The sequence below is a fragment of the Glossina fuscipes genome, unplaced genomic scaffold (assembly GCF_014805625.2).
Source record: "Glossina fuscipes isolate IAEA_lab_2018 unplaced genomic scaffold, Yale_Gfus_2 1, whole genome shotgun sequence".
Classification (NCBI taxonomy): domain Eukaryota; kingdom Metazoa; phylum Arthropoda; class Insecta; order Diptera; family Glossinidae; genus Glossina; species Glossina fuscipes.
The window spans coordinates 27395741-27422097 of NW_023998415.1; the positions used below are offsets into that span (position 1 = coordinate 27395741).

General features: G+C 33.7%; 2 protein-coding genes across 5 annotated transcripts in view; one reads left to right on the top strand and one right to left on the bottom strand.

Annotated features, from left to right (window-relative positions):
* The first annotated feature begins 1511 nt into the window (after window positions 1–1511).
* LOC119632505 (GATA zinc finger domain-containing protein 14) lies at window positions 1512–7677 on the top strand. 4 transcript variants are annotated; one of them, XM_038025437.1, is made up of 7 exons: window positions 1512–2724; window positions 2803–2999; window positions 4564–4739; window positions 4811–4873; window positions 4928–5111; window positions 5177–5321; window positions 5382–7677. In XM_038025437.1, exons 1-7 carry the CDS (start codon window positions 1997–1999, stop codon window positions 7291–7293), a joined length of 3405 nt encoding a protein of 1134 aa, XP_037881365.1. In that variant the 5' UTR covers window positions 1512–1996; the 3' UTR covers window positions 7294–7677. The 4 variants fall into 4 exon arrangements, with proteins under 4 accessions (XP_037881365.1, XP_037881364.1, XP_037881367.1 ...); XM_038025436.1 differs by having other exon boundaries at window positions 1513–2724; window positions 5174–5321; XM_038025439.1 differs by lacking the exons at window positions 1512–2724; window positions 2803–2999 and adding an exon at window positions 3637–4442 and having other exon boundaries at window positions 5382–7676.
* Window positions 7678–22695: 15018 nt separating this feature from the next.
* The window catches only part of LOC119631788, a 7431-nt gene continuing 3769 nt past the window's right edge, over window positions 22696–26357 (bottom strand). Inside the window, exon 2 of the mRNA XM_038024292.1 lies at window positions 22696–23149. Coding sequence (XP_037880220.1) covers window positions 22893–23149 — 257 coding nt within the window. The 3' untranslated portion in view covers window positions 22696–22892. The remainder of the gene's footprint in view (window positions 23150–26357) is intronic.

Consider the following 26357-nt stretch of genomic DNA (forward strand, 5'->3'; position numbering starts at 1 on the left):
TATACCTGCCATAGCCAACAGTGATGATTGAATTTACGTCGGATTTGATTTCATTAATAGTTTAAGGACTTTACCAAACCACTACCATTTCAGAAAAATGGTTTCGCGTAGAAACGACCGTACGATCACAGTTTAGGAAATTTGAATTTCAAAATGAACAGAAGCTCTTCGGATTAAAAGAAACTGTACAAAGTAACTCATTGTTAAATCCTTGTTGTCGACAAAGGTTGTTTTAGCGGTGTTGCCCCTTAAACAACAACAACAACAATCACATTATAATTTACAAAATTTTATTTGACAAAAGTCGTGCTGCCTTACTGCCTTACACTTACTCAAGAGCTGTGCTCTTCTCGGCACTATTCACAATATCATTTCATTCCAATCTTATGTCTTTTTCCCAACAACACGATATTTCTGGCGGCTCAAAAATTTAATTATAATACCTACTGACGAAAAATGTCGCTGCGAGCGATTGAAAAAAGTCTTTCATGTTTTCACAAACGGTTCATGAATCTGATTCGATGAAGCGTTGGCGTCATCCTGGCAGTCATACCTTTGTAGTGTAGCAACCACCATAACGTACACCATGACGAAATGACTTCCTCTTTATAATGCATACATGCAGCAATATGTAACGTGTGCAGATATCAAAGAATTTGTTAAACGTAACGCTGTTTATATTTGACTTCCGAATGAAAAAAGATGAAGGCGACACAAAGAAAAAACGCATAAACATTTGAAATTTTTCGCGTTTTAATGTCGTCTTCATGTTGAAAGAGTCAGAAAATATTAAACAGTTATTGCACATATTCATAATTATGTATTATTGTATGTGCAGGAACTTGTGTATAAAATTTAAATAGATTGAAAACTTTAACTTAATTAAATCAAGAATATAAATTAATTAATGATTTATTGACATTTATGTATATTTTATATTAAAAGTCTATAACATGGTGCGAGAAAATCAAAAGCCGATTAAATTACGACTAATCGAACTGAGTGGCCGAAGGCGAGGAATCTCGACTAGCAACTCAATGGTCGTGGCTTCGAATCTCAAGTGCGTTAGAGTTTTTAATAAAAGCCGATAGCCTTAGATGCTAGTGTTTTTAAGAGTTTAGTCTTAGAATTTATTTCTCTGGAGAAATTAATAATAATAATAATAATAATAATAATAATAATAAATTACGACTAAATCTTTTGCTTGAATACCGGTGTAACGGTTAAAACCAATTTATAACGATTAATTTATAACGAGTGAGCTCCATTTGCAACGAATAAAGCCACTACTTCGAACAATAAAAATACTGCAATACTTACTGTTAGTATGCTCTGCATATAACTGAATGCATATACTTGAAACCTGGACGAAAACGTGAGGAAGAGGAAGATGGAGAGAGAAAGAGAGAGAGAGAGAGAGAGAGTAAGAATATGCAGCTCTCTGGCGGTGATCGTGTTTATTGTAATTGTTTCATGATGATTTTCTTTAGCTACATACGAATCGGACGATGCTCAGTGTGAAGTTAACCGCTGCGATGTCTGTGACCTGCGTTGATGTTACGGAATAAAAGTTCACCCAATTTGTCGATCTGTGTGCGCTTGTATATTTTTGTTTATAAATTGTTTATGGTTCAGTTTACATTACAACACAGATATAAAGGAAATACAAATAAATCGATCAAATATCATGGTGTTCGTCATATTATTATGTTATTAATCAAGAATACAATGTACTCAAAAATTAAATTAAGTAGCTTAGTTTATTGGAATTGCATCCAAGAAAAATGTGTTCAGTTTTTTTAAGGAATTAAAAAGAACTCAGGGAGAAACCGGTTTAACAGCCTATGAGCAACAGCATAACCCTATTGAATATTCTGTTAAATGATGATAATGATGATTATGAAGAAACATTCAACTTCGAGGGAAATGTTACATCAAGTGAAAAATTTATGCGTTACTGTGCGTGTTTAATGCTTATAAAGTGAACATCTTTTCTATGGGGAAAAGAAAAATGCTAAACAAAATGGAGCTTGATATTCAGTCCATGCCTGAAAGAAAACCGATTAATTTGCCACAATCTGCTCTGAAGAGAGCATCATTTAATAATTCTACGACCAGTTCTGTAGATAATGTGGTCTATCCGCCATCCCATCAATATCATTATATCCAGTATTATCAACAGCCCATGAATCAATATAGTAATCCTCAATTTGCCACCGCTTGCCAATGTAGCTGTTCTTGCGGCAACCAACAACAGCCGCAATCACAACAGCACCAACTACAAAGCCAACAACAATCGTTAACGCAACGCTTAATGCCAAATCATTCGCATCAGGGCAGCATAGATAGTCAAAGAGTAGCGGTTATTGTTCATAGGCAGGCAAGTGGCAGTGCCAGTAGTAGCACGGAGTTGGCCAACACGAACGGTGATTTACCACCTAAAAAAGCCCAATCAGAAACTTCGCTGCTGAATCATTCTTACCAAGCTTTAAAAATGTCTGAATCATTAAGTGAGAATCTGTTTGATCCCACTGTTAAATTAAAACCGGCCAGTAGCTGTGATTGCGATTTAGAATGTACTTGTGGAGCTGTAACCAAACGCAAAGATGCCAAACAATTTGCTGTTTCGGAAGCTATGTTGACCGCCGATGAAATTACGGTTAGCGAATCGGATAATAACAGTAGTACAGTGAGACGTTGTGAACGAAATCAAACTAAAAAATTGTAAGTATTGCTTATAAAAAAAAAAAAATAAAAAAAAATACGAAGTTACAAGTTTCAACACATACATACGTCTCAAAGGAATGCCTTGAACGATTCAAACTACAACAACACAAATCACATCGATATCTACAGTGACGGTGAAGGAGATGCAGATGGGACAACGGATGCCTGCCTTAAACAGAAAAACGGTCTGCCAGGTGAGACGAGTGATTTGAGGCCACCATTACCACCGCGACCGCCACCTAGGCCCCTGAACAATAGTACAAATCCGAATGGTTAGTATGATCATAAAATATGACGATTTGTGTGATTTCTTGAATCTGCAGAGAAAAACTTGTTAAGCTAGAACAGATTCAGCCTTTCTTATGATCTCTTTTTAACCTAGAAATATGTTTTGCTGAATTAAGGATACCGAAAAGAATACGTGTTCTTGATTGGCGTAAGATTTTGAATCGATTTAACCCTACTCGTTTGTCCATCCGATTACATATCTTCCATCTTGTCATCCGAATACTCAGCAAACGCAAAACTTGCAAAAAAAAAAAAAAAAGCTTGGCATATACTTCTTTTCCACATAACATATAATTATAATAATTATAATTTGCAACTGGGGGCAGCTATTTGTCTGAAACCCGCTACTTAGGCGACGATTTTAAGTGAAAATATTGTCGTTACCCTCCCAAAACGGATGAACAATAGACAAGAAACTGTTACTTAGAGATTATAAAAAATATTTGTCTAAAAACTACTACAAATATTCAGCAGGGTCAGTAGGGCCACTATAATTGACCCGCTCACATTTAAGAAAATATTTTGCAATTTTAATGTGTGTTGGGTCAAGTTAGTGGGTATCAAAGATACCTTTTTTTTTTTATTAAAAAGTATCCGAATGGATATTGTAAGCTTTAGGACAACTTTTATAAATTACATAATTATTGGAATTTCATCGTTGAAGTGCCCATTTGTTTGCAGATTAAAAACATTAAAAACATGTCTTCCTTAAGATAAGTTTGAGGGCAAAATCCCACGATTTCATGTCGCATGAGGTTAGAGACTAAGCGATACGATTACATGACCAATACGTATATGTCTTCGACTTACGCGCCATCTCACAGCGTCCTTTGAATACCATAAATTCTGGCTACACATGCAAAAAGTTTGAAATGATCCCACAATATTGACCATAAATTCACTTTGGGCTACCCTGTATTAGAGTAGCAATCCTTTGGAAAATGGGTATAGTTATTGGCTATTTGTCGAAACTTAAGTTAATGTCTCTTTTCTTTATATTTTATGTTTTGTTTTGTTAGAAATGCTTGACATAAGCTTTTCGACAGAAAGCTATATATTTACCGAAAGGGAGATGTAATGGCATTGAAATGTATGTTAAGGAATTTCTTATCATCCCTTAGTTTATGCGGAAACTTTTAATTCTTCAGATAGATACTAAAATATTCAAGTGAAAATTGTAAAAGTTGACGAAGTCATTATATTAAAATTTTAAATATTTCATAAAAGTTTTATTATTGAGAGAAAGATTTTTTTCTCTTATAACACTGCGAACAAAAATTACGTAGGCGAAATGCATGGATATCCTGTCATGCAGTTTGTGCAATATAGCGTACCTCCACCTTGCAGCTGGATGCCATCACAAAATCCGCTTACACACAGGCCGTTTGTAGCACCCACTCCACCGCCGCCACATGCCGCTAATATGGGTCGGTTTAGCTTCCCACGCCAATAATTTATTCATTGCTCCAAAATACAAAACAAATCCCTTTTCCTAACCTCTCCGTTTCCTATAAGTTTTTTTTTATTATTTTTGTAATTTGATTTCAGTTCCCAATCATCGTCATGGTCCAGGTATTAAAAAATATGTTATTTGGTGTTTGATATGCGGTGGCCTTTCCTGTGTTCTGGGTGTATTGTTTTTAGGGGTGTATTTTCTATTGCATTCGTACACCATAACAGTGGGTAATTTTGAAACCGTACCCACGTTTGTACCCGCAACGTTGGTAAGTCCATTTTTTTTCACCGTATGCGCTTAAAATAGACATGGGTTTTAATCTATCTTTAAAATTTGCAGCTAATTTTAACGGGATTATGCATTATGAGTTTGGCGAGAAGACGGAACCGATATAGTTATTTAGTAAGCGTTTTTCAGTAGCCACATATGAAAATTATTATAAATTACGTTTTGCAGATAAAACTTTCTGGTGCTTGCGGTCTCATATCTGCTTTGACGTGTGCTTTAGTTACCGTAACCACTACTGTCTTACATATGAGTCGCTTACAGGCCTTACGAGAATGTGAATATGCGCAAAAGACACGAACATGTACATGTTATTCTGATATGATTGAATCACAAGTAGACCGCGTCGATAAGGGTAAAAATAATTTCTGTTAAAATCCTATCAAGACGGTCTCTAAACTTTTCCTCTCTTGTTAGAAGGCGTTCGTTTGGTGTTCGATTCATTGTCAGATTGCGGTGTAGTTCACGGTTCCCTTTACTCTTGTTTAAGAGCGATATTTGGTTTATCAGTAGCTGGTGTGCTTGTAGCAGTGTTCAGTTGTATGCTAGTATATCAACTGTTAAGGTACGTACTACTTTTTACAAGAAAAAAGAGGCTCTTATCACATTGAATTAACATTTTAAGCCACGAACGCAAAAAAATATATTGGGAACAGCTGGAATTGCGATGCCGCTCTTTATATACAAGACAACAAATGCCTCCGCAAAATATGACATCTGTCGGGAACGGAGCACATGGCTGCCGTTGTTGCGAACAATGCCATGCTCATCGTCAAATACCCATTCAGGCTACTTCATATCCTCCGTGGGATGAAACTGGGGAGCCACGTTTTTGGTCTACCCAACCACCGGGAAATTTTTACTCACCAAACCCTGGAGGAGAGGATCTGACCGCTTTAACAAATACTTGCCGTAATCATGAAATCCCTAATAACCGTAGTCGTGGCACTGGCTGGAGTTGGAATCGTTGGTGGCAACGAAATTCTCCAGATCCTAATTTACGATTCCGTCAAACACCTTCCAGCCCGGACTCTCAGTATGGTTTTACGAATACCACCACGCTGCCCGCCAATGGTGTAGGAGATGAATCAACAACAGTAAACAATCAACAAAATACCTCGCAATTTAATGTGTTACCCGGTAATTTGCCATATGGAGTTTGGGGACCCCCACCACCTTACAGTGACCCCAACAGTCCGGCCAGAAGAGGTTATTATCAATATATACAAACATCTCTTCCTATAAACTCAAATGTGCCGTCAAATACAAATCCTTTAATACATGGAAATGGCAACGAGTCGGGTCATGGAAATTATATAGAACAACCAGCGACTTCAACTTGTTGTCCGCAATCTAGAATTGTGCCCAGCGCTGTCGCGAGTACTAATGGCAATTTTAAATCCAAGGCTGAGTATGAAAACACTCCGTCAGATAGTGACTGTGGCAGCGGAGCAAGAGAACGTGAACGTTTTTCGAACACTCTGCCGTCACGTAAAGTGAAAAAGCGTCTTGATCCGGGAAACAAAAGCATAGGACCGAATTCCCAGAATTCGGCGCGTGTAAGTGTGCAACAAGTGTTTTCGAATGCAATCAATAGAAACGAAGAACAAGAATATCATGATCCTCAAACCGGCAATGATGGGCAACACATAAATGGTGTGCAAATAAACAAGGGTGGCGTGGAAAATTCCGGATTTCAAAATAGCAATGAAAATGCTAATTCGAGCCAAAGCGCTGACGAACCGAGACAGGAATCAGGCAGTGATCCTACCGAGTCCGAAGTATATTTCGCTGACGTCAGTAGCTGTTGTAATATGTCACTTAAGAATGATCATTATTACGAGGATACGAGATCTTCGCAAAGGACTCTCATGCCAATTACCGATCAGAATTCACATCATCAACACCATCATCATCAACATCAGAATAGTAATTGCAGTAGCAGTAACAATGAAGATTATTTAGCTCAACGTTTTGGTCAACGCGAGAATTCGATTCGCAGCCGTTTACCATTTCCCCAAATTGCAACTCAAAACGACGGTTTCGCAGAAAACCTCAAAATGTTAGCATCGGTAAACAAAGAGAATCAAAATCAGAATCATCTCTTGCTGCCCAAAGATATGTCTAGACAAAGCATGTGCTCTGTTGATTCTGAGGCAAAGACTGAATTTACTGATCTCTCACCCTCAACGCCGTGCAGTGGCAAACTAACACAACTAAAAGATTTTGTTGAGGAAGGCAATACGATCAGCAGCACCCAAACAGCTGTGACACCCACCAATTTTGTAGCTTCTTATCCTCCCTATTCCTCCGAATCGCAGAGCTTAGAAGCTCATAAACGATCTACGAAAAACCTCACGGAAGTCCATTACGAAGTGATCGATGATAATGCCACATTAACACCAAATGTGCGTAATATGCCACGCACTCCAAACAAGCAAATGACAAATAAGAAATCCGTATTAAGAGACCGTTTAGATAATTCGGATAGAGAATGGCTATCAGATGGCAACAATAGCGATCGTCAACGTTTATGAAATGAGGTGTTTGTCTAGAAGCACGCAACTCGCTGACAAATATTGTCTAGCACAGTAGTAGAGTGTTCACCAACAAGTTTGTTAATGTTTTAGTGTAATTGCATTTAATCATCAACTGTTGCATGGATGTATACTCATTATCCGTCCTTGTGTTCGCTGTTAAATACAATATATTCCCTATCTCCTTGTTCTGAAAAGTTCGTATGAATTGAACTGACAACAGTATTTAGAGAAAACCGGCATATGTACATGTACGTATTCAGTCCTTTTTTTCAATTGCTCATAATTATTATGATCGTTGCATTGATTATGAATTATGTATACTAAGATAAATATTTCCAATTGTCTACACACATTCTAATATGTATCTATAGATGTATTTAATACTTATTAAATTAAAAAAATATATATGTAAACTAGTTGTTTGGCTTTGAAACTATGCGAAAGTCTTCATGTACGTATGCATACATGCATACGTGTATATGCATATATATATATATATATATGTATGTATATGTATATATAATAAACAGATCAATGACAAATAAATAGAAAAAATTATTTAACAATAAATAGTATGTACTTCAAAAAAAAAAAAAAAAAAAAAAAATAAAAAAGATGCAAAGTTTTTACTTTCAACAAGATGGAAGCTATTCATCGGAATCGATGGCTTAACACTTATCAATTAAACGTATAGGTCTGAAACGATTTATATGTTTGTTTAGCTGTAGTTTAAAAATTTAAAATTCTTAAGACGATTCCTTTCTGCTTATTCCATCATCCTTTACAAGTCACATTTGGACCTAGCTATAAAAGCGAAAGAATAGTAAAATTTTGAAAAAAGAACAAGAGAAAGTGTTAAAAGAATCTTTTCATCATAGAAAAATTCATTCATTCTTTAATTCATTCATAGAAATTCATTCCATGAAACAAGACAAATGGATTTTGTCGAAGGAATGAACGAAAAAATATCGTATCATGTGCAGCGTATCGCATTCTCAGTCCGAATGAATTAACGGAAGCATTAATTAATTCACTGGTTTCTGCATATTTGCCAAAGTGGGGATTGTAATCTCTTTCTTTTGGCGTCTGAACAGCTGAAGTAAGGTGAAAAAAGTTTCAAAAGAGTCGTGCATGCGTTCTCTTTAATTCGTTTTTATGAAAACAAGTCAATATTTGTATATAACATAAGACAAGACAGAACGTTTCAAGTTTCCTTTTAACAAAAGCTCAAGCCTAAAGTGAGGTTAGAATGTTCTTGTTGAATGAACAAGGTACCTATATACGATATAATGGGTGCTTAAAAGTACACTTTTACATACATACATACATATTTATTGCAAAAGAAGGCGTATTGACGGACAGAGGGGCTAATTAATGAATACGTTCACGCTATTTTCAGCATTTTTGGTTATATTGTATATTATGCGAGCATATGCTCATGTGTTCAAGTCTTCATTTTATCTCTTTGACCAGTTTCCGCACCCAACGAATAAAAATTTTTTAAATAATTTTCATCAGCACATTAAGCCACGAATGTCCAAATTACGGTTTAGTATAAATTTCCACATAAAATAATAAAAAATTAACGTTGTGTGTACAACATAAAAAGATTGTATTTTATATAAGAATATTTATGTGGGAGGAGGTTCAAAAATTGTTCCATTCTGCACAATTTTTTCTCTTTCATTTAATATTAGTTTGGGGAAAAAGAAATCCATTATTTTTTCGGTAGATGGCTGCACTGATAGATTTCTCGTAAAGTATTAAAATACTGTTTTTCTACGGATTTTTCTCGAGATATATTAAAATGAAACCATATTTTCATTTAACCACTTTTTCAAAATGGAACATTATAGGGGAAGTAGTGATAAAAATATTCTCATCGAAATGACATTCAATATCTTTGGTCCTTGACTGCGAGAAATTTAAATCATTTAAATCATATATCTGTAAAGTTGCGATCTGTAGACTGAATATAGCAAAATATGGCCATATATTGCACAGAGCGAAACACATATAGCTATGCTTAAATCGGTTCAGAAAGTGATTCTTGATTGATCAGTATAACATAAGGTGAGTCTATTTCAGAGTCTCCGGGATGTTACATACTGTTACGAAAGTCCCACATTTGACCAAACATGACAACTAATCGGTTTCCTAGAACACGAAATTCTTAAAATGGTAAAACCAAATACAGTTCCATACGACTGCCTGTCGGCGTTATAAAGCAAAGTATCCTCATGGAGCTGGCGATTGGAGAAATGTTTAGCAACAGTTCGCGGAAAAATGGATTAATATAAAATGACACAATGAGAATAGGAACTCGTAACTTGTTTGTAAAAAGAGTATATAAGAAGAATATATATGAAGAAGAAGGGAGAGTCAGTTGAGTCTCTCGGCAACTTGACCTCCATGTTCATGCACTATTTTCGACTTAATTCAAATTTTATACAGCTTTGGATGATCACGTTTTGTTCGCAGCCAAAGTCACGGTTGCTTTTGGACTTTTCATATGTTTCTTAAGAAGATATTGAGAACGTGGCTCAGTTCTCACTTTGACCTAGCTGTTTACTACTTCGCAATACGATCAGAATCATCTGGATAGGAACTTTGATGGCCTTCTTAGCAGGGAGGTGTATTGGAGAAGATAAAAATCCTCTTTTCATGAAAGATAAAAGGGACTTCTTCCAGAATTAATATATTTCGCCAGGTTGTAGACAGTAAATGTTAAACCCTTGCCGAGAGAAGCAAGAACAAATGACAATTTCGGGGCGTCTGTGTTTCTGCGAATAACTTCGCCCTTCGGCCAATATTATGGAGTATGGACATTTAGTTGTACACTTTTTTTGCCTCTTTAATAGAAAAGATAGTGGGTGTGTGTATACGAAAAACTCCTTCTCAGATGAGTACAATTTTTTTACCTTCATTTTTTTTTTTTTTTTTTGAATTACCAATTACTCAGGGGATGTCTTCCAATACGATGGCGTTCAGAAAGAAGAAGAAGAAGAAGTTTAGAAAGGTAAAGATATAAGGAGGTGTTCAATAGAGCCAACGTAAACTCTACCGCAATAAGATTTGTACTCGCAAATGCTGAGTTTTTAGCCGCAATTGATACCAACACGAGTACAAATTCTTTAACTTGTTAATACTTCATAACGAAAACATGTGAAGCACAATGAAAACGTTGGCAAGAAAATGAACTTTGTTCAATTGAAATCACGTCGATTGAGGTTTTGATCCTTCTCGTTCTCCCTCCTCCCGCATAAGATCTTCCTTGAAAAGTACGTCTTAACATGGAAATAATTTACAATTTTTGATATTTTTGACTTTTATTTAGCAAAGTGGTATAGGGTATTGAAATGCGTTCTTGTCCGTAGATAATATTTTTATTTGTGTTTCTTTTCTTTTTCGTATATAACGGCCGTAAAACTTTAAACGTGCGTTTATTAAATAAAAGCTGAACATTATATATATAGATTTGAATTTATACAAGCAAGCACACGGTTTTCAATTTGCATAAAAGCAGTGAAAACAAGATAATAAGAGCGCTTAAGAAATCTTTCGAAATAAAATGTAGCTTCAGCGACAACTATACGACAAGACGTCTCAACATATTGTTCAAAATACATATTAGTAAAATTGCAGCCATAATTGGTGTTTCTGTTATCAACAGCTGTAATGGCGCTGTTAGTACGCAGCGGTTTGACTGTTCCCTCTTCCATTCTCATTATTCTGTCAAACTATTTTAGTGCACGAAATGTTTGCAAAACAAAATCATCGCAATTTTGCATTTTTAAGTGAATAAGTGCAATGTATGCATATGCGTGCATACCCAAGTATATAGGCGAAAACAAACCAAACATTAGCTAGCAAATATTACTCATGTTCGTTGTATCGTTTAATGAAGAATATACGGGACTTTATACTCGCTTTATAAATTCCGTTTGGCTTTAAGTAAATTTGAGCGACTTTTTTCTTATAACAATATGAAGAAATCTTTCATAAGTAAAAGAATTATGTTATACGAATAGTTTATCTTCATTAAATACACCTAATCCTCGTTTTACTTGATTGATTTCTCAAAGAGTTCGTGTAAACATAGATATTGGGTAAATAGAAAAATAATAGATTGGTTCGTAAGATCTAAAAAAGCAACTGAAAGATTGAAAATAAACAATATTAAAAATTCTTATTAGAATTCACTTAATGTTCATCCACTAAATATATTATAAAAAATTAATTATACTTTGCACTACTACACACTAAATTGCGTAACAATTGCTCTACGCACAATTTAGGGTAACCCACTCATAAATGCATATAATCGGCATAATCTAAATGAATTGCGAAAAACATAAAGCGATGTTATGTAAATTTGCGAGAACTGAGAATGAAAAAATTTATAGAAACATCACTATTGAAAAGTTCGTGTAAAAAGAGAATGAGATGTACAGTATATATGCGTTCACATATATTTAACATATTTTATGCAATTTTCAAGGTCACGCATCGGTTATTACACAAGGCTCTTTACTCATTTATTTCACATGCCTAATGCCTCAGAATACATTCTTATATATACTTAAAATATTAAATATTTGTCCTTAATCCTTGCTTAGTCAATTTGATTTATATATATATATATATATATATAAACAGTCAAACCTGTTTTTGTGCGGTAGATAGGGACCGCAGAAAAAAACCGCACAAAAAAAAATATTCAAAAACTTCATAAATAGCTATAAGAAATAATTTTTCACAGCATCTTAAAGAAAATTTTTTTTATGCGGTAGAGAGGGACCGCATAAAAAAAGTCTCACTTAGAAAATATGTCAAAGCTTTACGAAATAGCAAGAAAGTGCTTTCCAAACAAAATAAATAATTAAATTACACACTGAAACATTTAAGAAAATTTTAATTTCTAATTTTAAACAAGGAGAAATTTTCAAAATGTACATAATTCAATACTACTCGTCGTAGTTCAAAACGCGCATATTTTGGTTATAATATGGTTAAAAGGTCAGCAATTAACTAAAGCTATTGGATGGCGCAGTATGTACATATTGAAATTGGCTGATGCAATATATGCATAAGAACATTGAGCATGCCTAATGAAATAGGCTGATGCAATAGGTATGAAAATGGCTGTTGCAATGTGTACATACACACTGATAGCAAAAAAAGTGATGCCAACGTAGTTTAGATTGACCTAACCTCTCGGCGAAATTCAATGTGTCGATATTCATATACCGCACAAAAAAAAGATTCGCACAAAAAGAATCGCACAAAAAAAAGCGCATAAAAAAAGACCGCATAAAAACAGGTATGACTGTACTCTAAGTCGGTATCCTGTCGATATTATCGAAAATATCGAATTTTTGTAGAATAAGGTCCTTGGTGTCGATGTTCCCGGCAGTCGTTATCCGTGGGTAAGTCAATCCTTTTCGATATCTGCATAACTTTATCAAAAATCAGTGTCCTAACGCAATATTCCTCATTGGCTTCATTCTTGCAATTTTCTATTTTCTTCTTTTTCTTCGCCTTTTGCAACAAACAAACCTTTTTTTTATATTCGAAATTATCTAGAAGAAGTTGGAGAGTAGAAGGCAATAAGCTAAATACGTTAATTTCAAATTAAATATGACTGACGTCACAATACGGTGTTTCAATTAATTCTTCTTTGGCAATAACCGATCTTTGAGAGCAGAATACAATTAGGTGCATGAGTGTTAATTTCACCATAAATGACGTAGACTTGGAATTTTTTTAATGATCATTCTATCCAACTGTTCAATTATACGAAAAACAAATTCCATTAATACGTGTAAACTTTGTAAACAACGACATTGAGATCTTGATTAAATTCCATTTCAAAGCAATTTCCAAAGCAAAATTGAACGCTTAATGCTATCAATTGGACCATGTGCAAACCAGCACCGTAGACTACTACTTGGGACTGAGAAGGGCATTTTTGGAGAGCAGATAATTCGGATATTAATACTTGGAACAAAGTATATTTTCTATCTTTTAGTTGACTTAAACAAAAGCTTATTGCAAATGAAAATTTTTCTATAATTGATTTGCCAATGATGAAAGCTTCCTACGACCACATTCTGTACCTTCTGTTATGAGTGGTTTATATAAAGCATTTAAAATTGGTTGTGTGCCAAGCGGACAAAATGCAAATAAAAAACAATATGAATTTCTTGACATGTAAACACTGGGAAAGCGTTGAGTATTTAATCCGCCTACAAATTGATGGCTTCAAGTTCTGTGTCGACGTTTTAAGAAATCGTGGCACTTGCTTCATTTACATTGAAGAGATGTTATTTACTTTTCAAACAATTTTTTTTGTTCAATACACTTATGGCTCGTAGTTGGAATAATGCTGTAGACAAATAACGGAATGCTTCACGAAAATCATTCACTTAACAAAGCTAAAATGAATATCGAATGCAAGTAAGTTAGTTAGGTAGTTTTTTTTCTTTTCTTTTTTTTTTTAACGGCACACCATGAATGAATCGACAAGACCAGACACGAAACTAATCGAAGAACACTTTTACAAGATAGTGTGGGAAAAAAAAAAAAACTGAATTACAAATAAGTAAATCATTATTATATATTGCTCATTATACGCCCACGTACGTTATATACGTTAAAAAGATCGAACTCTGTAGGCAATGAAATCAGCTACAGTGTAGCGTGGAAAGAGTGTGAGTAATCATTGGCAATTTTTAGAAGGCTGATTAAGTTCAAGTCATTGATTATTATTACAATCTTCTCACATCTTGTATTCTTCACATTATCGTAACAAACGCTGACATATTCGTCTTAAGGTATTTGATATCCATTAAAAGTTTCTTTGACAAGGTCGCAAATTATTTTTTTGCAATTTAAAAATGCCAAAGCTGTTTCACGTCTATCATCTATTTTCAATTCCATTTTCTTTTTGTTCATTTTCAAAGTTCAATAAATATTTGCGTAAAAATGTACACCAAGAGCGGATTTGGATATAATGTAGATTGTTGATCAAGATAAAAAGCGGAATCGATTATGCTCTACCTGAATGTATTGTATTTGCCTACTTCTCTAGGTGACGGTTGCGACGCAACGACTTTATTTGAAACAATTTAATTGAACCGAACCTAGCCAGTCAATCGATCCGTTTGGCTCAAATTAATAAAAATCACGAAATTAGATAACTCCCTCTTAAGGGATATGTTATTTGCTCGGAAATGAAAATTATATTAAATTTGTTAAATGAATAAATACAAGTATGTTACGTAAAACAAATTTTACAAAATCGAACTCTGTACATTTTTGATTATCGCGAATATGGATATCATTTCCCTATTAATGAAATTGTTATAATTCGTAAATGAATTTGGAAAAAACTAAAAGTTGGCGTAAACCGATAACTCTGGATTAAAGGTTAGCATAATCCACTCGAAGCCTGTACGCGTTAAAGTTGCAGTGCTTAAAGCACATTCTTCACTGATATTCGATCAAACATGTGCGGCAGTATGACGTGCGAAAGACAAGTTACAGTGTTGCAGATGGCAGGTGGCAGATGGCAGGCAGGCAGTGCAGGCAGTTCATTGGCCTCCACATTGCCATAATTTTTTTTTTTTTCATCGCGAAACGCATAGGTATCACATGCTCCTAAATCTGGTGAGTACTTCCATTATTTTCATTCAGCATTTGCACAGACTTTCGATGATTTGCGCACAGTTTTGATCGCATCTGCAATTATTACTACATTTCGCGGTTCGGTAAAAGTTCGATTCGTTTTTGCATCCTTGCTAAAACTCGGCTTCTACCCTTTCGATTGTTAAGTACCTTTCCAATTTAGATTTATTTTGGTATTTTCTCGATTTTAATTATTCAGCCAAATGCTGTTCAATTGTTTTTGTAAATGTGTACTTGGGACAAATGTTGCTTATTTTGAAAGCATTTCAATGAAACCTTGTATAGCTGAATAACAGTTATAATCGTATTAGCGGGTTTTTTTTATAGAAGCCAGTGTGCCGCTTTGGTATTTGATTGGTGCTTGTAGTCAGGTCTCTCGATCCATGTTTATACCCACCACCGAATGATAAGGAATATATTCATTTTGCCGAAAAGTGTGCAACGTCCAGAAGAAAACATCAAAGACTCCACGTAGTATATATATTCTTGATCAGTATAAAATTCTAAACCGATTTAAGCATGTCCGTCCGTGTGTCTGTCTGTCTGTAATGTCTGTTGTAAACATTCTCCTGGCCGCAAATATGAAACTATCGGTTTCGAATTTGACGGAATCATTGGAAGTTTTTGCACGCAGATTGATGTTGAAAATGGGCCAAATTGGTCGAAGGACGTGTCCACAGCACCACGTAAACTGAGCACGCCCCAGTTTTTCAAAAGGAACAAAAAATAATTTTTTTTCCTCATTATTCTTACACCGTAGCAGATAAATGTAAACAAATTTGAATACATGTTCTATGGGCGATGCCATAATACCTGTAAAATAATAAAAAAAAAAACTAACCACGCCTACTTGAAGTGTATCAAATTTTCATTCTTTTTTCAATACATTTATAATGCGCAGAAACAAGCTTCAAAGACCTCATCAATTATATAAATTCTTCGTCAGTTTCAGATCTGGAATGCACTTAAGTCTATTCCTGTCTATTCGTCTGTCCATCCATCTGTTTGCGCAACTGTGTAGTAGAAGCCTATGGGACAAAAATTTTTATTATGGAAATAGAAAAAATCGGCCGAACCCATCCCATATAGTTTAGCATGAAAATTTAGTTCTTTCACTTTTTTTGACTTTTCTATAGATAACGGCGATGGGTATAAGAGAATCGGTTACGACCAAATATAAGTTTCTTACTTGTTGATATTCTTAAAGACGCAAGGATTGAAAGCTACAATTTGTTACAGATGTGCCTGTGTCAGTGTGACAATTTAAGTCGGCAAATGTGGGTGTTGTATTCAAAACGGCCAAAAAAACCAAGTGTAAGAGTTAAAAAAAATTGACATCTTAATGTATTTTCAAAACAATCGGGGAAATATATTTATAAGAGCTTTGGTTCCAAATAGACCCATGCAGATGTTCACGAAATAACTACAAATCGCATTTTTCAAGTACTGCGAAATTAAAGCCAATAAAACTCTTGAAGTAGGAGCAAAATGGTGAATGAAATATTGTACAAAAAAAAAGGAGTAAAAATTCCTAAGGCAGGAAAGACCTTTGAGCTCAACAAACCTTGTTTAACTAAATTATGTATAAAATGCTTCTAAGGCGCCAAGCTTTGAAAGCGACAAAAATGAGCAGCTGCCTTGATATACTTATGACGCTCCCAGCCAATTGACATTAATGATCGGAATTTCTGAGAAGATTCTTTCTCGTAGTGTTCTTTGTTCTAATATCTAGTAGCTGATGAAAAAAAAAAAAAAATAAATAAAAAAATAAAAAAAAAAAAAAATAATGAATTTTTTTTTTTTTTATATCAAAATTCATCATGTAACCCGTTAACTATCGTTATGGTTGCAGAGTCATTTTAATTATTTATTTGGTGTTATCTTTTTCTTCTGTCTTGGCGGTGGTGTCGAAAAGCGAACGAGAGAGTTAAATAGCCTATGCTGTTAGGCATTAAAACGAAAAAACAAAAAAAAAAAAAAACTCATTGTGTTTTCCGGTTAGTGTGCTTAATAGAATTTGAGAATGTGCGTTGTACCTTCTCTTCTTACCAAAGTCCACATTTGCTCGTTATAAAAATAACAACTTTTTTTTTTTTTTTGTTTTTTTTTTTATTACCAACTGAACAATACGGCTTGACTGCATTTTTTCTTAAGATTTATTTGCTGCTTTGTTGAATTTTTTTTTTTTTTTATTTTTTTTATCAAATTTCTGCATAATTTAATTAATTTAAATTTTTTATTGTATAGATATGTTGATGCAAATTTTAACGATGGGTAAAACCAATTTTTTTTACACCTACAGGTCTTTTTGGAACTTCACATTTTTCTGATTAAAACAACAGCTACAAAAACAATGTTGAAATATTTGATTTCTCAGCACATTTACATAAATTTGTGATTTCATCTCTAGGGTTTTTTTTTTTTTTTTTTATAGCTAACAACAACAAAATGAAAAAAAAAAAAAAAAAAAAAAAATATGTAAAAAAACATTGGAAAATTTTATTTTAAAAAAAAATATTTTTTTCGGGGGAGGGTTTTTTTTGTTATTTTTTTTTTTAAAAAAATTTTTGGGGCCAATAAATTTACCAAAAATATAAATTAAGAGGAAAGTATTTATTTAAAAAAAAAAAAAAAAAACAAAAAAAGGAGAAAAAAAAGACAGAAAATATCTAAAAAAGCTAGTTTAGCTTACTTAGAACGAACGATAAGCACCCACCATCTTTGAATCGTAGGACCATAAAACATTTGTACCGCAATCCCAAATCTCCTATCACGGTCCTATATAATTTAATTAATGGTGTTATGCTGATTAAATTTTCCAATAAGATTCTGCGAGAAGTAATATCAACTATGTGTGTGCACAAGACCCTAGCTTTGCCGATACAAGCAAAGAAGTCCCATCCAATTTTAAATTTCTTATGGCGAGTCTTTTTCTTATGTCTCACAAGAATCGGGATAAAGACAGTCAAACAGTCGAAGCATAGTGGACTCACAAACTTATACTGTACATGAATATCCAATGTTTTGATTTATATTAGGTTTGGTGTTACAAATGGAATAACAAACTTAATATACTGCCAGCATACGATCATACATATAAGAATTAACATAAGACATTAGCCTTAGGACAAAAGGATATTGCGTGAATTGATAGGTTGCTGGAGAAATCATCATAAAGTAAAGATGCACTTTGAGGTGTAGAAACGATTATCTATTGTTTACGCCCTGAAATGCTGCTTAACAAGGGATTATTCTTCCTAAATAACGGTGAAAAAGAATTCTCTATGACTTTTTTAGCCAGATTTTTTAAAGCTACTGCGAATCGAATGGTAAGTAAGTAAGTTTTAGCATTCGTATGGTAAAAGCATTAGTAATTAGAATACAATGTCCCTCCCGTTCAATCCATCTCGATATGAACGTTTCGTATAAAAATTGTTTACGACTACTGATGTAGATTAAGTCACTTTATCAATTTTCGATAATTAAGTCCCATACGTAACCATTGTACGTAATTGGGGTGAACCGAGTGCAATTGTGAAGATGAACTATTGGCTATCAACGTCAGCATATGTCACATGTTTCACATTTCGTGCATGTTATATGTAACGTACATTGAAAGAATTGCTTTGCAAATCTATTGCGGTTTTATTATTTATTAGAAGGTTTATTGACGAATCAACCATAATAAAGAAATGTTACAATAACAAATTTGGGTTACTTTGCTGCATAATTTAACAGCATCCATCTGAAGTAGACACACACACACACACACACACACACATAAACAACCAATAATAATAATAAATGAAAATATTATAAGTAAGAAAACTATATTCAAATGTGATCGAATCTTTTATATCCACCATATCCATATTTTACTTAGATTGCGTACGGTTTTATGCCCACCTTTGATGGCTGAGGGGTATACTCATATTACAATAATGGTTGCAACACGCAAAGGAGAGCTTAATGGAACCTATAACATACATATAGTCTTGATCGTCTTGAAATTCTAAATTGATTAAGCCATGTGTGTATATCTGTGCGTCATTGTTTGTGCGTATTGTTGACACTCTCCTGATTGTAAAAAGCTAGAGACATTGGCAGCTTTTGCACGCAGTTTGTCAATAAAAAATGCGCCCATTTGGTCAGAGCACTGGCCCGCAATGATGCGGAAACTGAACGCAATTCCATTTGTCTAAACAAATAACTTGTGGGTTTTTCACTTCGAAGTCAAATGTCAAATGAAGGTATATTGTCGGCTTAAAAATAGGTTAATTCCTCAAAACAAAAATATGGTGGACACCACGATGTGGTGGAAAAATGCTTTCTTAATAACACCAGCGATATGGGTATCAAACAAAAGGACTTAGAGAGCAGAATGCGACAAGATCACTGTGTTAATTGCAAATTAATTATTTGTGCACGTAATCACATAGTTGATTATTATTATCCTTAACAATACGTTTTAGTGAAGTAAATGATGAAAGATAAATTTGATTCCCTTCACTTTTTCATCAAAATAAATAAAAGCATGGGGCGCCGAATATTTCAATGGGTAGCGGGAATGCCGCCGTCGGAATATAACTTCCTTACTCGTTATGATTGCAGTGTATGAGTAGCGAGCAAAAGACTCACTTGTCTGCTTTTAACAACCGAGGTAATCTTACGTTACGTTACGTTGCATTCTAGATTTGTCCCTTAATCAATTTCGTAAATTTTCAATACTAATAAGCGTGCAAGAAATTCTAATTTGAAAGCGATGCCTTCAGGTTTGCGAGCAAGAGAATTTTAGCCACAGCCATTAGACATAGACCGACCTATAGTCATGCTTGAATCGATTGAGAATATGAGATGCTGATCAAGCGTATACGCACTGTTTGGGGTCTGTGAAGCTTTCTTCTTGTTGCTGCAAACTTTCTGACAAAATGACGAATGTGTCCATTCGCGGGTGTTGGGTATAAAAATGCATAATACCTATACGTTTGGGATAATAAGTTAGAAAAGTGCAAAATTGCTGCCATTGGTGGGTGATGTTTATGATGTTTATTATTGTTTGCAAGTAGATCAGCAGGCATAGTTTCTGATTTCACATCATTTAGAATTAGTTTTACAATTTTTGAAATTTTTTACGTGTAAAGCGATGTCTAGCATGCAAACGGAATTACAATCCAAGTTTGTCGCTTATTTCGCAACTTCGGACATTGATAAATATTCAAGTTCAGCTCTAGAATGGGTGACTTTTCGTTGCTTTCTTGTGTCCGAACTAATGACAGCGCAACTAAGAGCAAAAGCGTAACCGAAATATAGTCACCTATCACTGATGTTTGTTGCCCCAGTCAGCATTAACTACACCATCTAGTGGCTATTAATTAGGCAAAGGAAATTTACGGCACATAGACACATCAAAGCGCCGTTAAAATTTTGATATGAACGTAATTTCATGAATTCTGCATCCACTTCTTGACGTTCTTCTGCAATTTTCATCTCAATTCCATTAAGATACGAATGGATTCACAATATTTTCATCTTTTTTTTTTTTTTATGTCTACTTTAATATGTCTTTTATATATGTCTGTTGATTTATAAAAACTTTCGGGAAAATCGAGATCTTGATTAAATTCTATTCCTAGGTAAACTTTAACGGGTCCAAGATCGTTCATTTCAAATGACGGATGCATACGGATTCGTTTAGCTCTTGTACTCACTCAGATGTGTTAGAATCAATTAATATGTCGTCAGCATAAATTGCGAGCAATTATTGTATTTCCTTGTTTTTGTCTATTTCGACATTTCCAATCCGGTTTGCAATAACTTTGTTGACAATTTCTGGTACCACCTTAATCGCGATTGCTGCAAGCCATACAAAGTCTTATTCAATTTACTAACAGATACTTTTTTACCTTTTAAAGCTGAATTACGACGTTTCGGTCCTTCTAATTTTGACGGGTCAACTTCTTTACAAGCGAGTAGTTTCTTCGAAAACGTTACTAAATATATATATATGTATAGATTGCCATTTAAACATGCTGTAACTACGTCCTTGGGTCGGTATCAGCCGTTCAACCGATCATTAATTTCTATAGGTAGACCTTACTGCACGGGAAATATGTAGCACAAAACTTCAAACCAGGATGTTAGATGCATCCATTTGCTGTCAAGTGGAGTTTTCGCGAATCACACTCCTTCCTTGAATTCATCTTCAATTGCTCGCTTACAATATTTAGCGTCGTGTCTTTTAACAGCATCTTTACATGGTATTGAATTTTCTTGATCTCCATATTCGTCTGTATCGGTTCTTATTTACAATAGACTAATGGTGTACAATTTCGGACATCTTTACGCGCAAAGATCGTATAATTATTTTGGTACAATCGCGATTTTTTTGGAATTTTTTATATTAATTTCGTGCGAATGTTTGCAACGCAGAAGAGCTTGTGGTAGACCTGTATTTTATTATATCGGTTGTTTCAAAAAAACACTTTTTGTATCTTATCTGTCCGGCCGTCCGTTTGTTTATCTGATGTCTGTCCATATATAATTGTGTTTAGCCTATAGGTTGCAATTTTTAAGATATTTAGATAGCATTTTGGGCACTCATCTTTTTTGGCTAACGAACAAATCCCGTTGAAACGTTACCCCGAAACGTTACGTTGTCCCGTTACTTAACTGCTCGTACCTCTACTAAAAACATAGAATATCATTAATTCGTTAAGGTGTTCAACTTTATATTAAATGATCATAATGTTAAGCTTCTCTTTCGTGACTATGTTATGCACATTTGTTGGTGACCTACCCAAAAATAGGCCTGCGCCCCGGTTCTGTTAAAAAACCAATCCGTTACACGATACGTAAGTTATTTCATTTATGGTTTTTTGCATATTAAATGTGCATGTGTATGTTATGATTTATATATTCTAGATCACAACAAGAGTTTACGCAATGTCTTTCAACAAAAAGTGTTATTTTCGGTTTCGACCCATTTTTCAACTGTCCACGTACCGGTATCATTGCGATGACATTTGACTGGTAGAAACTGGGATTTTTTTGCGGACAACCGAATTTGATAATCTAGACTTAGGGAGGTGAAATTTGGCATAAACATTCCCTGATGAAAAATGGACGCAATCTATTTATGGACAAAAATAACCTTGGGAAACATCGACAACTTTACCATATTTTCGTCTATAATTTTCGATTCCATGAATGTATTTGCAAAGAATGGAATTTGATCTTAATTGTTTTTGGTGTTATTATTTGAACACAAGTTGACATGCAATTCGCTGCAAGCCCAGCGTACTTCCCGCTTTCATTTTAAAGTTTATTCAAAAATATTCAAAGAATTATATATAATTGAAACAATTCATAAAATTATTCTTTATTAATTAACTTTCATTTGTGTTTAAAATTAAAACTTATAAATATTTTACAAATTAAGATAAACTTATGAGTTAGATACAAATGTTAACTAAAAATGAAAAATATTTCACCCAAAAAAAAAATATAAAAAAATAAAAAACTTGTAGAAAATATGAAAAAAAAGGTGTTCGAAAGAAAGTGTGTGATAAGAAAAAAACGAATACATGATTTTTATTTGGAAATCTTATAAAATAACACAAAAACTGTTTACTATTTACAAAATTTGAAAAAAATTTTTCAAAAAGAAACGCAAGAGAAGAATAGAAAAAAAAAAGAAAAAGTTTATAAAAATATTATGGATAATTTGAACATCCCTGCATACCGCATATGAATAACAAAAATTTATTTTTAACGTAACGCAAAAAAAAAAAAAAAAAAAAGTTAAATAAATTATTTAAAATTAAGACTTAAACATAAATTATTTATTACACAGTAGTAAAATCACGTTTGTATTTATTTTTAGCTTCTTCTTGATGATAGAGATTACACTACACGGTAACAATAAAGTCTTTTCCGGTTTTAAAGTCAGTGCACTTAAACTGCGGACAACATTTCGGATACGACCATTTGGGATCGACAGGCATTTCCTCACAGCCGGGCATTTCAATATAGGGACAAGTCTCAATATTAATACTTTGTGCGGCTAAGTCGCATGACAAAACAGCACAGATACCCTTAGGCCGGTATTCCTTGTTCGGCAACATTGCACGTCGCGTGATTATGTCAAAGCATTTACCAGGATGTTCTGTGTAAGAGATACAAAAAAAAAAAAAAAAAAAATTAAAACAAAAACTGATAATGAAATTATTTGCAAAAATCAGAATAAGGAAATAAAGTGAAAAATTCATAATTTATCGCAATCAATATCATTAACATCAATTTAAACGCAAAAAACACATGCCTATACAGAGTGAGATATATAAAGGCAAGAACAAGAACAAGAAATGATAAAATATTAATTTTTATGATCTCTCTCATTAAAAGCAATCTTTTTACGCACAGGAAGTCGCAGTCGCGTTACCAAAAATAAAAAATAAATAAATAAAATAAAACAAAAACATTTAATCACTCATTATTATTCACGTGTGTAAGTAAGTATATAATTCCTTTTTGTTTCTACCATCAACAAATACACGACAAACACATGACAAATTTTACAAAACATACATATGTGCGCGATGAACGCAAGGTTTTCGATCAATCCGTCCGTGCTTTCCTTCGGAATAATTTCCTTTCGAAATGCTTCGAGTTGCTTCCATTAAAAATCAAGCGATCGAAGAGAAGACTTCAAGAAAGCCAGAAGTTTATTTAAAGCCAAGGGGAAGCGTATATATGTCACGATAAGAGTTCATTCGAAATATTAAATGAAGAAGAAGAAGCATTGCTCTGATAAATGAAATGTTTTATCTGAATTGATGAGACGGATAGGGTAGTGCGCACATTTCTGGAACAAAAGTTCCATCAGAGAACGTAAAATTCTATTTGAAGCTGACCTATATTGAGTCAAAGGATATTGAAGAACAGCTGCTAAGACGCTAAACGTAATTGCATCCGCATGAAACTGAATGGAAAACTGTTTAGCTAATTGAGGCGATGTTAAGGAATGGAATGGCGTTTAAGAAGAATTTGTGTAAGCCATACGACGATATCAGTGCGAGTAAATTGGGCAAGAAATATGAAAAAGGCGGGAATCACAACTTAAATGCTATTCATTAGCCACTTCAACGCTTTAATGTTAATCGGTATATGAAATCATTTGAAATTTGTCTTCGTGTGCGCAAGAAATTGTTTGCAAACGACTGCATACATATATCGCAATATAAAAGTTAATTGATTTCTTTCCTCATATAAAGCATGTGTGCATGATTGGTTGCGGATTGGTATTTATCGTTTATTTTCACACACACAAGCTCGAATCTATAAATAGATACATGTGTACGAACACATATTAACACGTATTAGGTTTCTTTTAATTTCATAGACTCATTAATTACTTTGGACATGTGACTCCAGGATGAAATCCACAAATCTTGTTTTTTTTTTTTTTTTTTTTTTTTTAATTTTTTAATTTAAATTTCCTTTTAAAAAAGCCAAAACCCAAACCTTTTTAAAAAAATTTAAAATTTTTTAAAAAAAAAAAAAAAAAAAAAAAAAAAAAAAAACACAAGAATGTTTCGAGTTGACTTGGACTGTTCACTCATTAACTTTCTGAGAAATCAATCAACTTCAGAGAGATTGAGTTGATTTCATTTTTTCATGATACTTTTAACGAAAAGCGATAACAGTTCTCTTCTTCTATTAAATAATTCGAAAACTTCCTTGCAATTGTGTCACCGATAATATTAAATATAAATCTTTTAGGTGAGCGACTGGGAATATATTGCTATAAAACTTAAAATGACGTATCGGACGATCCATAGAGTGTACGTGTAACTTACATTCTGCATCAATCTAGAAAAATAAAATTAATTAGTAGTAGTTAAAATTGGGCAAACCCGCTTAGCCGCTCCCCCATAGTCCCGCCAAGCAGATATCGATTTAAAATTACAGGCAAATGAAATTTTTAAGTTAAAATGGAGTACAATTGGTAGCTAAGATGTCCAAACTGAAGAAAAAATCACTTTAGATCGGAGGCATATAAAAAATACGCCCGAAAACAAGTACAATTTCCCTACGCGTCCTTGCATTGACTCGTTACAGAAGTTGGAGCAACCAAATGCCCGTAGTTATGTCATTTTTTTCAACTGGCCGTGGACACTACCTATAATTTGAGGTTTAATCGGGAACCGATAGCACAACAGTTTTAATTTTAACGCAACCTTGATTCCTCTTTAATAGGCGAAGTAAATATAAATTTTCACAATTGTGAGTTTTTTTTACTACGTTTACTATGGGACAAGTAAAAGTTAGGGGAATTCCTCTATTACGCCTAGTGTACAGTCTAAATAGTCGCCAGAAAAAATGCTAATTTTGTAAAAACGACTTTAGAAAAAGTGACTATTTTGATACGCTGCAATGAAGCGATCAGTATGTAATCAAGTCGGTTAAGAAATTATTGGTCATTTATTTCATAGGCATTTCAAGAAGTTGGAAAACGCCAGGTCTTTTACAAAATCTTCGGAACTCCCTCTTAAAACTCTGAATGGTGTTCTTAATAAGTTAATAAAGATAGCAATAAGTAAGTAATTGAAGCGAATAGCTTCGTTGCTATAGACCTGCTACTTAGTCTACAACCCTACAATGTCGCATTCAGTGTAAATTTGTCAGTTTTTTTTATTTTTTATTTTTTTTACATTTTTTTTGTATTTCTCTTACATAGACAAATTAAATGAATTTGCGACGTAGACTGTGATGACTAACTGATTATAGCCACTATTAGATTATTATGAAATTATTTATGTAACACAGAGGTATGCATATTAGGCTTTAGGTGTTTTTTTTTTTTTCTTTTTTCTTTTTAATGTGCGTTAATTTGAAGACATTAAATTATTTACGGCATAAGCTTTCTTGCTTTCGGAGCGAACTTGAAAGTTTAGTTTGCTTTTTATATTCAAAGGTTCTTGAACTTGCCTTCTTATTGAATTTCAGGCAAAAAGGCCAATCTATAACTTATATATACATTATACAATATATATATATATATATATATGTATATGTATAAAACGTGCTCGTCTTGACCTTTCCTTGAAATTGCAATAAATTCCAAAAGAGATGACAATTACATTTCTATAATCTACTACACTGTTAAGTATTTGGTTTATGAATAATAAATAATATATTATTTATTGTTTTAAGTGTATAACAAAAAAAATCCAATTTATGAAATTCTAAAATAAAAGAGAAGGAAGCATGGCTGCCCTTCAATATTTTTTACATTTTTAAAAACGGTCCTCAGCTAGGCCTAAAAAAAAAATGTAAATTTTTATAATTAACATCGAGGAATTTATATGCTT